The sequence below is a fragment of the Triplophysa rosa genome, linkage group LG17 (assembly GCF_024868665.1).
Source record: "Triplophysa rosa linkage group LG17, Trosa_1v2, whole genome shotgun sequence".
NCBI lineage: Eukaryota > Metazoa > Chordata > Actinopteri > Cypriniformes > Nemacheilidae > Triplophysa > Triplophysa rosa.
Window position 1 is genome coordinate 8,866,734 of NC_079906.1, and position 16,088 is coordinate 8,882,821.

Below are 16,088 nucleotides of genomic sequence, written 5' to 3' on the forward strand. Positions count from 1 at the left end.
TGTGTATAGTTCCCGTTTGACCCCAGGCACACCAATTATAATTTGCAGCCACAGACATTGTTATAGGCCTCTGCTAAAAAAAGAAAGGTGCTACTTAGCAGAGGCCATCTCAGATGACCCAAAGCATTATGGGATCAGTTTACACCAGCCTCTTTGATGCCTTTCCTCACCGTAATTTAAGCAAAGCGGTGACAGAAAACAGACACGTCCTATGACTCGGTAAGAAACAGTGCCTTCCTACTATTAATTAAATGCAGACGAAACATTTAATACATGCAAATCTGATTATAAGTGCTTTTATTTGTACAAAATCTACACGATGCGACAGTCAGTTGTTGATTAAACACAAAAATCAAAGGTATTGCCAAAGTCATTAAAGCAAACTTTAAACAAACGTAAAGAAAACAGAACACTTTTAGAATATTCCAGCTATTAAAACATTTTAACTTAAAAATAACTGCCTATAACGTCTGGTTACGTATCTGTTTTAGCAGTTTAATGTTTTATAGCACTTTTCACAGATGATACTGGTTTTGTACAAATAACTGAATGCAAATGTAACAGATGGTCAAAAACTGAAATGGCTCGTTTGTAATGAAAGCCTGCCATCTGGTGGCTTGAGATGAAATACGTCTAGTTTCTCCAGCAATAGCTGCAGAATAATTTGTTGCGTTAAAGGGACACTGCACCATTTCTGAACATCATGCCTATGACATTTATTTCAATATCAATGAGTTTAAACAGCTTTAAACGTTTATGCTTTGATGGTCGGGTGGTTGTCTCCTAAACATAATTGAAATATTTCTGTCACATTTGTGTACCAACAAACAAACAAAGCTGAAATATAATGCAATGCTCTATTGCGCGTGTTAAAACTATGAGGCTGTTCACAAAACAATACAAAAAAAATATAAATGCTTATAATAGTGGTAAAACACGGTTAAGACTTAAACTTGAGAGTCATTTTTATTATCAGAACTCTTGCAACATAATGACCTAATATTGTTAAGCAGCAAATAACACTGTAACTGAGATACTATAGCCAAACATGTTTGATTATAAAGTCTTAATGATTGAATAATAGAAGTATGGATTATGTTGCTTCTATTATTCGCTTCTTCTCTGATCTCATTGAAGAATGTTATATGAAGTCTGCACAGCCCATAATTCAACAGCACTTAGAAGCGGCTCTTAAAACGGGTCTTGGAGGGTTTTTTGTCAGAAGTCGCCAAGTCTGAATTGTTGGCGGGTGAAGATTCTTGTGTGCATCAGTCAAGCCCAAATTCTCAATCTCACCCAAGATCAATAATTCAAAAACATCAAAATACATTCAACAGCTTTCCTCCAACATGCACGCTTGCCGTTTAACAGTCATAAAGCTTTTGCTGGTTCCCAATACAGCATTCTCCCTGAACAGAAGTATAACACAAGCTACAGGTATGTGTCCTCTGACCCCACGCTCTCACAGGAGTTACGTAAACTGGGAACTTTGGGAGCAGAATTCCCATTCACAGGTGTGTCATTCAAAAGTAGCGGAGATACGATTGTAGTGGGTGGATGATCTGTCAGGTGGGCGGAGTTGTTGGAATTTGATGTGAAGTCTGTTGGCGGAGGAAGTGTTTCAGGATTGGAGGAGAGAGGGATCTCAGCAGAGCGTGATGGTTGAAGGGCTGGTGAGGTTCGGGGAGGTGTTGGGGTGCGAGAGACATTCTGAGGTGTTTGGGGTCGTGGTGCTTGTGGCTGCGTGGTTGGGACAGGAAGAGTGTCATTGGGGGCGGGGTCTGGGAGAGACTGTATGGGCGGTACTATTTTCTCGGCCGATGTCTTCTCTTGTGTAGTGAGGAGGGAACGCTGTAGTGATGGAGAAGGTTGGTTATTGTGTAGATTGTTTAATGGTGTTTCCCTGAGTTGGTCTTGCTCATTTTTGAGAGGGGCTGCCTTTGGGTCTGTAGGTAAGGCATAGGGGTTAGGGACGTCCACATTAGGAATTGGGGCTTTCCGGATGGTTCCTCTCTTCTTGATTCGATTGAATTCGGGATTAGAGTCAGAAGGAAGGGGATACTGGACGATGATGGTGGGGATCTGACGAAGGTCTTGGCGGGTATGGGGCTCAGCAGCCATGATGGCTTGCGTGCCGTGCATTCTGGGGGGAGACTTGTAGCTGAGCTCACCGTGAGTTTTTCGCCAGCGTTTGAGCTGTATGCGGTGTTCTCGTTCGACATCCCGAGCAGATACGGGCACCTCTAACACCTGTATGTGGAGACGTTACGCATCACTAAACTATGCTCTTAATTTTGACCACTACACATCAACACCAATAAACATAAAACTTGCATATTAAATATTAATCCCACATACAAAAACCCAAACCAAAAAACATAGAGGGTGTGTTACCTGATGTACAAGAAAGCCCTCCTGCATGTATCGTGGCTCCAATGCCCTGAGAAGCTCCATAGTCTCATACTGACCAGGACAAGACTTCAGTTTCTCACGCGATCCCAGCATGCACCTCATCAGCACCAGCCCAACACGGAATATAATCTTCACTCCTATTAAAAGAGCTCAGATGAGAATTACGGTCAAAAAGACAACATACAGCTGTGTGTGTGTGTATCTCACCGTCACACAGGAACATATCCCACACTCTCAGCACAGAGGACCAGGGTAAAGTTCTGGAAAAGGCGCACATGAACCATTCTGTCATGTAGAGGATGGGCTCTATCTTGTGCTTGTCAAGGTGCCGATACGCCACAGGGCACACGCGCTTCAGTAGTGCATTCAGGATCTCCCCATCCAACTGTATTGCCTCCTAATTACAAACGAGAACAAAATGTTATTACCGTCATAAAATGTGGTTGTTGTTCGACTTGACGTAACAATGTCATATTTTCCCCGATTATATAACTTGTTATCGGGCAGTTGTTTGGCCCAACGTTCATGGGGTGTAAAGGCATGGTGTATCAAAGATTCAATCTGAATTCATTTTTTGCCATTTAGAAAAAGGAACACAGGAACACTGACTTAATTTAAAACATTTCTGCTAGTTACATCACCGTTGGCTGAGCACAAAAGAAGCTATGTTTTGATTTTACAAGCCCCTGTGGTACATTGGGACTCATCGGAAACATGAGTCAGTGTTTGCAGACTGTGAACAGGGAACTTCAGATATGAATGCTATGAATAGAATGTCAACTATGAACTATGGAACGTGTCTAAAGAACCTTGATAAGGTTTCTATGACCAACACACTAAAAAGTTCATTACATTTCGTCATTCTCCATTTTCTTCAATAGATAATAAACTCCTACACAAAATATCAAGTAGACTCCTCAAGCTCTTTCCCTTTCCCCTTTTTAAGGGTACATTCACATGATAATGACTAACTAAAAACAAGTATGATTTTATTTTGCGTTTTCAGAAGTTTACGTTTTTAGGCCTCCAAAATGCTGCCGTTGTTCCAAATCTGTATACATTTCTTTGTTCTGATGAACACAGAGAAAGATATTTGGAAGAATGCTTGTAACAGTTCTTGGCCACCAATGACTCCCATAGTAGGAAAAGTTACTCCATATTTTTTTTTGTTCTGTTGAACACAAAAGAAGATAATTTGAACAATGTTGGAAAGCAAAAAGTTCTGGGGCACTTTTGACTACCATTGTCATTTTTCCTACTATGGTAGTCAATGGGGTCCAAGAACTGTTTGGTTACAAGCATTTGTCCAAATATCTTTCCCTGTATTCAACCAAACAAAGAAATTAATACAGGTTTGGAACAACTGGAGAGCGAGTAATTCATGACAGAATTTTCATTTTTGGGTGAACTATCCCTTTAAGGACTTACCAAGCCTGCGCTGTAATAACCTGGGAGATACTTCTCACAAATCTGAACCAGAACCCAAAATGCATCCTAAACACAAGAAAAACGGGAAAACTATAAACTCTGAAAACTGTGTGCAGCATCATATGCATCATAATACATTTTGGACCACAGTGCTTTTTATTCGTCCTTTAAAGTCTCTTGATGGGCGGTAGGTTTTACCTCTGCTGGCATGTGCATGAGAAGCACTGCTGCTATAGGAGCCTGAGCTTGGCAGTAACCCTCCTCTGGCCGGTACAGGGTGTAAGCCTTCAACACCCGGAAGAGATCCTGTTGCCTGCTCAAGCACACAAATACACATCAGATTCAGTGTGTAATCAAAATACACATTAAACTCACCATATGGAATTTTAAGTGTATTTACTGTCTCAGAGAGCAAAACTAACCCGTGTCCTCCTCGTGACACAAACATCTCATGGAAGGGAAACTGTCTGTGCAGATCTCTCTCGATCACATCAACCCATTTAGGGTCTCCGTCCATGTTATCCAGCTCCTGTTCAAACAACACAAAAATGTTTCTATATGATGAAAATCCAATGTTTAGAGGGCATCTATAACACTTTTCCAATAAGAAATACAGCCACGGAAAAAATTAAGAGACCATTTCAAAATCAGTTTTTCTGATTTTAAAATGTACTATTTATAGTAGGGGTGTAACGGTTCTCGGTAAAAAATTGAACCGCACAGTTCTCCACGTGCGGCTCATCTTAAATCTGCCGACGCATTTATAATATGGTTCGTTAGAAATTACAATGCGTAAAACAGACTGACAAAGTTCAGCTAATGTATGTTTGTCGATGGATACACATTTAATACCTACAACAAATCAAATAACGTAGACAAATTTCAATAGGATTGACGTATGCTGTAATATGACCAGTCATTTATGTTTTCATCACCCGGGTGTTGTGAGCGCGCGAGTGCAGGTGAGACCTGAACAGCACATGCTGCTGTTTAAACTACACTCATTCAAGCCTTGCCAATTTAAACATTTAAGTGAAAGATGACGCACAAGAAAACTCGCTTGCGTGCTGTGAGAAGATCCGAAGCGCGCATAAGGAAAGTCTCAGACATGGCGCAAATATTGAGTTGTCTTTGAAGCGCTTAAACGGACAAATTCACACATGAAGTAGGTCAACATCCCCTCTTGTCGAGTATCTTAACAAACATAGTAGTAAAAACAACGCTGTGCTGGATCGGTTTCATTCCTCTTAAAGCGTTAAAAGTCAAGGAAATCATTCACTGCTTGTGACTCAATAGCTTCTGTAACTTCAATTATGATTCATCTTTATTTAATTTATACATATGCAATGTTATGTTTTATTTGATTACTTTAATCCATTTCTACCCTAAAAGGTATATATACAGTATCTTATTTTATTTTCTGCTTTGCTCTGTTGTTTTATTGGTACTGATTATTTGTTCTTATTTTTATTTGTCAGTAGTCCCTATTCTCTGAACATAGCACAAACCGAACAGAAACCGTGACACTAAAACCGTGACAAACCGAACCGCGAGTAATTTGAACCGTTACACCCCTAATTTATAGTAATTACAATATCTCCTAAATTTCAAACTTAAATATTGATTCTATTTGCAGAAAATAAAAACTGCATAAAAAGGTCAAAATAACAGAAAATATGCTGTTTTTTAGACCTCAAATACTGCAGAGAACACAAGTTCATGTTCACTTTTAAGCAATACATCAGTAATCTTTGTACATGTACTTAGCAAAAGTCCAAAAGTTCATATTTTACACGATAACCTGTGATTTTTATCACACTTGTCATGTGCCTTGTCATACTGTCAGTCTTTCACATTGCTGTTGGATGACTTTATGTCACTCCTGAGGTTTGATTTTGTTGGAATTCAACAGACACTAAAGTAAAATACCCACAATACACCTAGAAATGCTGATTAAATGAACATTTGGAATGGTTTCTTTACTTTATCCGCAGCTGTATGTAAATTCCCACTTCAGGTTGAATGGACCATGTATAAGACCCAACTGATAGTGTGAACACCTCACCCACCTCAAACTTCCCAGTGTTCTGTTCCCTCTTCACTTTTCCACCTGACAGATACAGCCACGCCCTGCCTCGCAACGATGGCGGGACTCCTTTCTGACATCGCAGCCTGACCTGTAGGTGACAGAGATCGGAAGGTCACACAATGGCACAGTAATATTGAAAGAATAGGGACCAGCATGCGTTCACACAAGTCCAAGACTGGGCAGCAATCCAGATGTCAAATCTATATCTCCATTTGACACAAATACATCAGTCTCCAACGGTTTTGAAAAGCCACTGGACAAATATTTACGACGATAAAATGGCCAAGTCTCTGCTTGCATCAACTGACAGCAATGTCTGAATGAATGAGAATCTTTCAGCAGTGGTTCACAACTGGTTTTGCTGCATTATGTAAATGTTATGATAGAAACACAAGACATGCTAAACTTGTTTGATCAGAAAAATATGAAATCCCCTTAATTTATTATAATGATGACAGTGGACAAATTAGACTAATGTGCAAATGTGTAATGTGTCAGTATTTTTTGCCTTGCCACACCACGTGACATGAATATATCGCTGCTGTCTTGCAAAACCTTGTATGTCCAAATGAATCATGAAATGAATCATGAAATATGGAGATACAAGTTTTCAGAAGGGCAGCAGGGATATAAAGAAATACAGAGGAGTTTGATTGGATGCATAATCCTATTCATTTTGCTATACTAAAACTATACGATTAGTTGCATTTTATTACTAATTTTGTTTCTCCGATGTCAGCAACCCTATCAGAACAGACTCGTGACTGATTCTAGGTCACAACCCACCGGTTGAGAACCACCGTTTGTCAGGAAGCAGCTGCGTCACAAACGCCATTGACTACATCAGTCGTGCTGTGTGTTGTCAAATGCAACCACTGAAGACGACACCATAGAAAGATCATTTCTGAAAGTTTACTTGGGTAAGACGTTATTTAGCATGGTGCCGTAGCAGAAAAGAAAACACTGTTGTGCGTGAAGACCATGTTTTAAAGCGATCTCATTGCAAATTCATCAATTGATTCTTGTTGCTTTGAATGTCTCTGCAACACAAAGACAAGCACATACAATAATACAGGCATGCAAACATGGAACCAACAACGACTGTTTAAGAGGACGTTTGCCAAAACTCCTCTGTTGTTTTTACCTGAAGATGACTCACTCCCAATGGAAGCTTCATAAAGCTTGAGAGAAAAACAGAGGTGAACACTTGCAGCACTCAGACTAGTAAATACACACAAGACCATATACGGATAAGTGATGTGATATCAGGCTTGTCCAGACAGGGCCTTGCTGGAATGATTATGTCAAGGTGTCGTTTCACTGAGGTTTTAATTATCTAAGAGGCTGTGAGATTGTCTGAGCAAGTCAACGAGAGAAAGATGAGAAAGAGGGTGTAAAGGAGAAACAGGAAGAAAGTGATCACTTAATGCTTCGAGATCTTACATCTTCAAAGTTTGCTGTATCTGTACTTATTAATCTCTTGAACATGTAAGAATTGGCAGACACTTAACATAATGTATCTGTCTGTGAGAACGCTAAAAACGGTTATGAGATTGGCAGCTCTTACCTTCTTGAACCTTTTACCGATCCATTTGTCCCAGTGGTTCAGCATGTCCAACCATTTCACTTCTCTGTGTCTTAGCACCTCTAGAGGCAAATCCTGAGCCCTGTGTGAGAGACAAACACAATAAGAACTCCAAAGGCATTCACTTGCAAAATGCAAATAAGTATATAATCAACCTGTATGCAAATGTTCCGAGAAAAGTTTTAATTAAAGGTCAGTGTATGAAATTAAGCAGCATCTAGTGGTGAGGTTGCGAATTGCAACCACAGCTCACTCCACCCCTCCCTTTCGAAGCACTACGTTGGCTGACACAGGACAAAGATTTCATCACGTTTTCGCTTCTTTGCCGAAGGAGATAACATTTACGGAACGCCCTCTGTAGAGCAGTTTGTCCGTTTAGGGCTACTGTATAACAACATGGTGAATTCCATGCAAGGGGACCCGCGGTGTATGTAGATAGAAATAGCTCATTCTAAGATAATAAAAACATAACGCTTTATTATGTAAGCTCTTTATACACCTCTGAAGACAGTTATGTATATTATATTGCATTTCTGTCAATAGATCCTCCAAAAAATGAAACACTGGACCTTTAAGGCAAAATGTTAAATGCTCCCTCATTTGTGAGTCACTTCGGATAAAAGCGTCTGCTAAATGAATAAATGTATTTTTTCGGAATACAGTAAATACTGCAAACACAGTAAAGAATCTTATGCATAATGGCTTATAATATTGTATCAGAAACCCCCCCCCAAATATTCCAATATCATGGCAAGCAAAATCATTCGAAAAATGAGTTTCAGTCCCAAGTTCCTCATACACACCTTCCGCATTAGATGAGTCATGTTTACAGCAAAACTTTGGACATTTTCACAAAAATAAAAAATGCTAAAAATGCATGACGTTAAACTAACGTAAACGAATACTTCAGGATATAATTAAGCAGAAACTTAGTAGATACAGATAGTATTTACTAGGGATGTAACGATTCACCGTGAGCCGGTTGAAAATCGGTTATAATGAGCGACGATTCAAATCGGTTGTGTGAACTGAATCGCAATACATTTTTTGAACAGCAGGGGCCGCTATTTTCACTGCAAACCTAAACGTGGATGCTGATATTTCTTAAATGCAAAAAAATCCAAGAAAAGCACAGACAGTATTAGTTTGTTTATATTAAAGAGACTTTTTATATTATTAATTTGTTATAAAATTGCAGTTTAGTTTTGTTATTTGAAATAAAACATTATTTTATCATACAAAGAAACGTGAAGCATTTAAGAAATAATGCAAGGGACGTTGTTCATTTCTAATTTGTTTCAACTCATTTTTTCAAAATAAATCGTGAGTAAATCGTGAATAAATCGCATCGTGAGATCAGAATCGTGAATCGCATCGCATCGTGAGCTGAGTGAATCGTTACATCCCTAGTATTTACATCGCAAATTCTTTCAAAAGTATTGACTAATTCGAGGGATGGTTTCTCTGGATCAGCCTGTGGTTAGCTACTCTTCCCAAGGCAACAACGGTGATGGAACGGCACAGTTATCTCCTTTCCTCAAGTCAGGCTTGAAACTAAAAACGTACAGCCAGGACAGTTAAATATCAACCTACCACCACCGCATCCATCAGCTTCCCTTTCCATAAACACTGATCCTAACCACTAGAAATCTGATCTGAAAGCAAAGGGTTTTTGAATATTTTTGGTATCCGGCTACAACTTGCAAGTTTTACTTCCTTTTCATTTGCCTAAACCATCAAAGACTGAAGAATCTTTTGAGAGTTTGATGTCCATCGAAGGCCTCTCTCTCTCCGGTAGTAGGCAGGGACAGTGTAACCTCAGGGCACCAGCACTCCCATAAAGAACAGGAAACGGAAAGCCTGCTGTACGCTCAGCACACAGGCATAACTATCACTTACTCATCTATTCAATCACTCGCGCCTGAAGTTCTCCCTGCCTGTCTCAGATCTATGTATACAATGGTTAACTCTTCACAAAGAAACACCAGCCTGGGCAGATATCTCGCTGGCAAACATCGAAAAAGATTTTGCTGGGCTGCAACTGGTAACAAAGCAATAGAAGGCTTCATATTGTTAGTGAAGATGCGTCACCCTGGTATTCCATTCAAACCCCACCAACGAAAACTAAAGTAGCGTTTTTTGTTCAAGGAAGACTGACAAGTTTTCACACATCCGTCAAAACTGGTTAAACAAGTTAAGTGAAACGAATTTACTCACAAACTCTACAAACCAAGTGGTTTGCTCTGATCAAGCCAAGACAGCAGCTTCAATTAAGTTTTTAGATTTTGTAGATCAACAAACTGTTATTAATTATTTTTTAAGGCAATGGGGAGTTTCACAATGGGTTTTCAGGCATTCAGTGTGAGATCATATAGTTATAAATATAATTCAGTTACAACAGTAAAATGATGTCGGGCAGTGGTTCTCAAACTTTTTCGTTGTGGTCCCCTAAGTGTAAAATGCATTGCTTTGCGGCCCCCCAAATAAAGACTTACAATCTTAAACTTAGAATTGAAATTAAACCAAAAATGTATTCAGTTATACAATGCTGGAACATCAATTAGTTTGGTTGGTGGTCTTATTTTTCTGATGTTTGATTGCATAACATCTATGATCACTTTCTACATTTCATAAAATGCCACAAAATCTGTGCCCCCCCACCCCGGGGAATTAGGCTGACTGGTTTGTTTGCATTTATCATGCGTAACTGTGTCAAGTATCTAAACAATGTTACTACAATATTTTATGTTTCATGCTCCATCACGTGACTCTGCTTGCCAATCCCAAACAACACAAGCAGCATTTGACTGGAACAAGTTCACTTACGATTCGGCTGAATACTGCTGGGCACCTCCGATGAATCCATATCTGTCAGTCCGTCTTGAGCTGGTGAATCCATCGATTTCGGAGTCAGACCCAAAAGAGCTCTCTTCATCAAACTGACTTCCCAGTGTCCTCACACTCATAGTGTCATCAGATGACAAACGTCCATTCTCCCGTGACATCATGATCTTTTATAGTATATCATCTATATCCCATGAACAACTAGTACATTAATTTGCGTTCACTTAAACGAGATCTTTTTTAGTTCTATACGTAGTGATCTTATAATAAGGATTGCTGTACGTCTTAATCACCCAAGTTAAATGCTAAATTAGCTTAGCGCGCTACGTGTCACTCTCCACCCGCTTTTCAGCTTGATCCCAAAACAACGACGATCCCGAATGTACTTTATGCGTGTTTAAAAAACCGCCCGAAAAAAACCGTGTAAACAACCGGACGAGCGAAACGACGCCTGAATTTCCTGAATCACATTTTTCCTGTCAAGTCTCGCGGTTAAACAGTCCACCTAACTGTTTTCAGTCACTAAACAGAGTCTGAAAACAAAGTATATTCACAGTCGAGATGCCCCAAAGGAGTTGTTTTCGTAGTTTAGGTTTAGTTTCCATAGTTTAAGAGTAAATTAAAATTGATAAGAGGTTATTCAGACCGTATTTTTAATGTTAGGGTGGATGATGAGCTTCCAGTCTTTTGCTGTCGAGTTTGACATTTCTGCACATGCGCGGCTGTGTCACTTCCGGAATCCACAGGTTATTTCATTTAAACGGGTTTAAGCCTGTGGCGCGTTATTTATTATTAAGCGAATCTGAAGCAAACGACCAAATAAAGAGTGAAAATACAAATGATCGAAGAAATTTTTGTCAACACAGTGGCTGACACCATTTACAGAAATGAGAGTAACGGGCAGTCTTTCTAAAAATGTCTAATGAAAACATTTGACTTTATTCATATCTATCAGAAGCAAAAATTTTTTTGCATATATTTAAGATTAAATTGTACTTTTTCTTATCATTCCTGTCCTATTGTTCAACATTAGGCTAACAGTAATAAAACTGTTTTTACAAATGCAGTAGATATGTAAAAATCTTGACTTGATAATCATATATCTATCAGAAGCAATAAATAAAAAACTATTATATTGAAAAATTATATTTAATGTAAATAGGCCTATATGAATATATGTACGATTACAGAATAACTTATTTAATCATTCATGTTTTATTTTCAACATTAGCAGTACTAAAATATACTTCTGTATCACAGATGGACAAATGTTTTTTATAAGGTATTGCAGTTTATTGAAGATTTGAGAAAACCACAAATGATGAATTTGTCTAGGAATTATGTATGTATAATAAAAACATCAGTATGTGGTAAATCACTTTTAGCCTATATGAGGGTCTTCTTCATGTTTGATAAATGCAGTTCAACAAACAACCTGTGGGTGGCAGCAATTACAGACAATTTACAGCAAATTATTCATAGACTTGACATTGTAGTAACCGTTTTTATTATAATTTGTTTAGATTTTATTTGTTTCTGTAAAAATATATGAATGGTGCTGCTTTGCGTCACGAAATCACATCTTTGAATTTGGTAGTAGATCTTATGTTTGGATTTTTAAAACTGATTTTAGAGAGACAAGTAGACAATTAGAGTCTGCCAAGAAATATTGACAGTACATAGAAGTAAGTTGTGTGCAGATAGAAGTGATGATGATTAGGTTAAAATGAAATAAATGATTTGTTTGGTATTCAAGCTTCCTCTTTTTCATCGCCATGCGTAATAATGTAACACAATGATTTATAGTCAATATTCCCAGCCACGTCTATTGGAGCCACTGAAAAAGCCTGGTCGACCTGAAAATAAAATCAAGTAGAAAAAAATTTGGAGGGATTCTGAAACATACACGTTGTCTATCGCTACACCAGATAATGCATGTAATTCAATCTCAAAAGAGTCAGTGAAAATGCATATATTAACCTCTTCTGCTGTAAATTTATCAGCCTGGTTCATTAACAGCCTCTTGAACCTGACAAAAAACAATGCAAATGCATTACATTTGTAATGCCAAAAATGAATTTATTTCACAAAAGAAATCATTTTACAAAAGTAAAACTTACTCATCCTTATTGACAACACCTGTACCATTTGGGTCAAACAGTTTAAAAGCAGCAAGGATGGTTTCCTCCGGGTCTGTGCCTGTTTAGAGATTAACAATCATTAATTCTCCCTTTTTGTTTGAATAATCTTACATTTGCAATGTAAAATGGCATACCATTGAGTTTTTCTCCAAAAAGAGTGAGAAAGACAGTAAAGTTAATGGGTCCCTTTCCCTCTGCTAACATAGACTCCAGCTCCTCATCACTTACATTCAGCTTCCCTGCACAAACATATTATCTTATTTACTAAATTTCTTAAGTAGATCAGATTAATAGTATAATAGCTAATTATACCTAATTGTCCATAGGTTTCCTTCAGGTCAGATTTGTTAATAACTCCATCCCTGTTTTGATCGATGCAGCCAAATGCCTGTCAAGAAGCATATCATGAATGTTTTGTAATGGATCATTTTAATGATTTAGTTAGTTAAAATGAATCGAGATACCTTAGTTGGTCATTTTTATGTACTAAAAAGACCCACCTCTTTGAACTCCTGAATTTGTGACTGCTCAAACATGGAGAAGACATTAGAAGAGCCCCTTTGAGCAGTTTTGCCCCTTTTTGCTGCAGCTTTCTTACTGGCCTGCAAGGACAAAAGAGTCATTCAACGTAAATTTAGCTTTTAAAATTTTTAACTTTAATGGAGCTTATTAAATTGTTATTGCAATGAAAACTCAAATGTGATGACTAATAAATGATAAATTAAACAACATGCCACATTATCTACCCTAACCTCATATATTTTTCTTTATTCTACTGAGAACAGTAAACCTACTCACCATATTCACTGTCTGTCTCCCTCTGGCTGTGTGCTCTCAGGTCAGTGGTGTCTCTGATGGAGTCTATATGTATGAGGACTCTTATCATTCAGCCCTCTATTAAAGTCTGAAGTGTCTCTGTTAGTTCCCTACATGGGCACCCTGAGCCTTCCAAAACCAGGAGCCCTGATAATTTCCCTAGTGCTCAGATTCCAGCTGGGTACAAAGATAAGATGTGTGTCAGTGGGGGTGAGGCAAGAAAGTTGGAGACATTTAAGTTGGTGGTACAGTATCATGTCAGTTTAAATGATATTTTATTGTGAAAGATTTACGTGGGGTGCTGGTAGCACATTGGTCAAGGACCTGGGTGCCAGCACATACAGTATTTTGCATGTTTTATAAATAGAGCCATCCCTAAAGCACTCAATTTAGTGTCTTTGAGAAAATCACTTCAGCAAAGAAACTGCAACATACTATTTTGTGTATAAAGTTTTTGTAGATAGAGTTATGTATTATGTGGTTTTGAATGGAGTAGTTTGTGAGGAAAATTATTCTATATTGTGTAAAAGTGCACAGAAAAAGTTTCTTTATTTAAAGTGAAAGTTGTGATTTAAAGAGTGTCTACTGGTATGTGATGGATTCTATTGGTGGAATGCTATCTGGCAGATGGGATCTAATAGAACACCATTAAATTCTACTGGAATAATGACCAAAACACAACACAAAAACGAAATTTGTAATGGTTAATTGACGCAGGGCACTTTCACAAACAGGTCTTGACGTGGAGGAGGTATTAGAAGCCCTTGTTCCCTTTCTGTCGGTCTCTCGACATTGTGTCGAGCCAACAGATGGGGTTCGTACTTGAGAACCTATCGCTTCCGACTTCTTTAGAAAAGGCCAATAAAATTGGCGAATGAAATTTGCATGCCGGACTCCGCCCACGGATATCCGGGTATAAAAGGGAGATGGCGTGCTGCATTCATTCACCTTTTTTTCTTCGGAGCCTTCACACTGATCGACTTCGAGACTTCAACTCTACGCCGAATTACTGCTGGAATCTTACGACGTGATGCAGCGGACTGTCCCTTCCTGCAGCGACTTCCCCTGGGCGTCTCGGCAGTTCCAGAAATGTTTGAGTTTTTTCTCTAAAAGAGCAAATTTCTCCAGCATGGCATGTCCCGCTGTTCTCGTGGGTGCAACACACTCATCGAGGAGGGGGACGGACACGAGGTCTGCTTCCAGTACGCGGGGCAGCCCTTGTGGATACTTCCTGCCCGCACTGCGGGCGGTTGACGATTCAGACGCTGCGTCACGGGTGGCTGTGTTCCCACGGGACTCAGCCACCACCTCGTCTGCTTCCCGTTCCATGACAGCAGTGGCTAAGGCCCTGCAGTCCACTACGGCGAGCAGCAAGGGTGATATGAGGATTACTGTGAGCGCTAATCCATCAGCCACCGGCTCGCGGACCGTTCGCACCTCGTCTCGCTCGTCTGACCATTCCCCATGAGACGGTCCCACCGTCTTGTTCCTCAACCACGTATTCGGAAACGGTGCATGATGATGAGATGTCCGTTACAGCATCGGAGGGTGACTTACTGGCATTTGACTCCGACAATTCCTCGGAGCTCCCTCCCTCGGGGGGTCGAGCCCAGGAAGAAGCGGACATCGAAATGTCAGCCATGCTTTCCCGGGCTGCCGGCATTGGGTTGCAGTGCACCGCACTGCCTCTCCCAACGCTCGCGGCTGGATACATGGTACCTCGGGTTTGAGAGCGGCTCCAAGCCGTACTCTCGCCCCCAGTGCCGTGTTTTCCCGGAAGTGCATGAGGAACTTAGTACGACCTGGAACGCCCCGTTTCGGCGCGTGCACGTCAACTAGTTCCATCACCCTTTCTTCCCTTGATGGTGGGGCAGCTAGAGGATACGTCGATGTCCCCCAGGGGCTCGACCTAGACTCCCGTCCAAAGCATGTAGGTTTTTTCGGCATCTTAGGTGTTGAGAGCTTACTCTGCTGCGGGCCAAGCTGTCCCCTCTCTCCACGCTATGGCCATCCTGCAGGTCCATCAGGCCAAGGCGTTGAGAGAGCTCCACGAGGGTAAGACCGACCCAGCGCTTATGCAGGAACTCCGCGCCGTCACCGACCTCGCTCTACGGGCGACCAAGGTGACCGCGCTCGCGCGGGCCCTGGGTCGGGCGATGTCCACACTTGTGGTCCAGGAGAGACACCTCTGGCTGAACCTTGCACAGGTGAGTAACTCTGAGAAAGTCCGCTTTCTCGATGCACCCATCTCGCAAGGGGGGGCTGTTTGGTGATACTGTCGAGTTCGACAGTTAGGGAGCAGACAGAGGATATCACGTATGTCCTCCCCAGCCGCGACTCGACCGCCCTCTGGCCGCCGAGATCCCGTGCACCGTCTGCTTCCCAGCAGCCCTGGTCCTCTTCGAGACATCGAAGAGGAGACCACCACCCCATCAGCAGCCGCGGTGAAAGCCAATGCGGCCCTCATGGGAAGACCCCAGGGAGTTCGAGAATACCTTTCTAAAAGTTTTCTCCCTCTCTGGGGTTTTATCACAGCCGCTCTCACCCTCTACACGACGGTGTTCGGCAACTCGACGTTGCGTCACGGCGAGACCCAATGTCGAGGATAATCAGCAGCCTAAGCACTCTCAATCGACGGTGCTTTGTGCCACATCATCGTCTGGGTATTATCACAGCCGCTCTCACCCTCTACACGACGGTGTTCGGCAACTCGACGTTGCGTCACGGCGAGACCCAATGTCGAGGATAATCAGCAGCCTAAGCACTCTCAATC

At 40.7% G+C, this 16,088-nt stretch overlaps 2 protein-coding genes across 3 annotated transcripts; both read right to left on the reverse strand.

The window, feature by feature from the left end:
• Window positions 1–247: 247 nt before the first annotated feature.
• On the reverse strand, window positions 248–11,067 carry tbc1d10aa (TBC1 domain family, member 10Aa). 2 transcript variants are annotated; one of them, XM_057356494.1, is made up of 9 exons: window positions 10,341–11,067; window positions 7,497–7,596; window positions 5,910–6,017; window positions 4,263–4,369; window positions 4,039–4,153; window positions 3,841–3,906; window positions 2,620–2,809; window positions 2,395–2,549; window positions 248–2,250 (listed from the first exon to the last, which is right to left on the reverse strand). In XM_057356494.1, exons 1-9 carry the CDS (start codon window positions 10,520–10,522, stop codon window positions 1,432–1,434), a joined length of 1,842 nt encoding a protein of 613 aa, XP_057212477.1. In that variant the 5' UTR covers window positions 10,523–11,067; the 3' UTR covers window positions 248–1,431. The 2 variants fall into 2 exon arrangements, with proteins under 2 accessions (XP_057212477.1, XP_057212478.1); XM_057356495.1 differs by lacking the exon at window positions 10,341–11,067 and adding an exon at window positions 7,074–7,110 and having other exon boundaries at window positions 7,497–7,579.
• A 983-nt stretch (window positions 11,068–12,050) lies between these two features.
• myl7 (myosin, light chain 7, regulatory) lies at window positions 12,051–13,377 on the reverse strand. The gene is made up of 7 exons (XM_057356499.1): window positions 13,298–13,377; window positions 13,000–13,101; window positions 12,812–12,887; window positions 12,634–12,738; window positions 12,479–12,557; window positions 12,339–12,387; window positions 12,051–12,214 (listed from the first exon to the last, which is right to left on the reverse strand). The coding sequence occupies exons 1-7, from the start codon at window positions 13,298–13,300 to the stop codon at window positions 12,110–12,112; spliced, it is 519 nt and encodes a 172-aa protein (XP_057212482.1). The 5' UTR covers window positions 13,301–13,377; the 3' UTR covers window positions 12,051–12,109.
• Between the last annotated feature and the right edge of the window lie 2,711 nt (window positions 13,378–16,088).

Excerpts from the sequence above, each read along its gene's own strand:
- tbc1d10aa (XM_057356494.1), bottom strand. The coding sequence starts at position 10,522 with ATGATGTCACGGGAGAATGGACGTTTGTCATCTGATGACACTATGAGT. Across the intron at positions 6,018-7,496 it reads TCGGTAAAAGGTTCAAGAAG|GTCAGGCTGCGATGTCAGAA; the intron begins GTAAGAGCTGCC and ends TGTCACCTACAG. Across the intron at positions 4,370-5,909 it reads AGAACACTGGGAAGTTTGAG|GAGCTGGATAACATGGACGG; the intron begins GTGGGTGAGGTG and ends TTGTTTGAACAG.
- myl7 (XM_057356499.1), bottom strand. Across the intron at positions 12,888-12,999 it reads AAATTCAGGAGTTCAAAGAG|GCATTTGGCTGCATCGATCA; the intron begins GTGGGTCTTTTT and ends GCTTCTTGACAG. Across the intron at positions 12,388-12,478 it reads GGTGTTGTCAATAAGGATGA|GTTCAAGAGGCTGTTAATGA; the intron begins GTAAGTTTTACT and ends GTTTTTTGTCAG.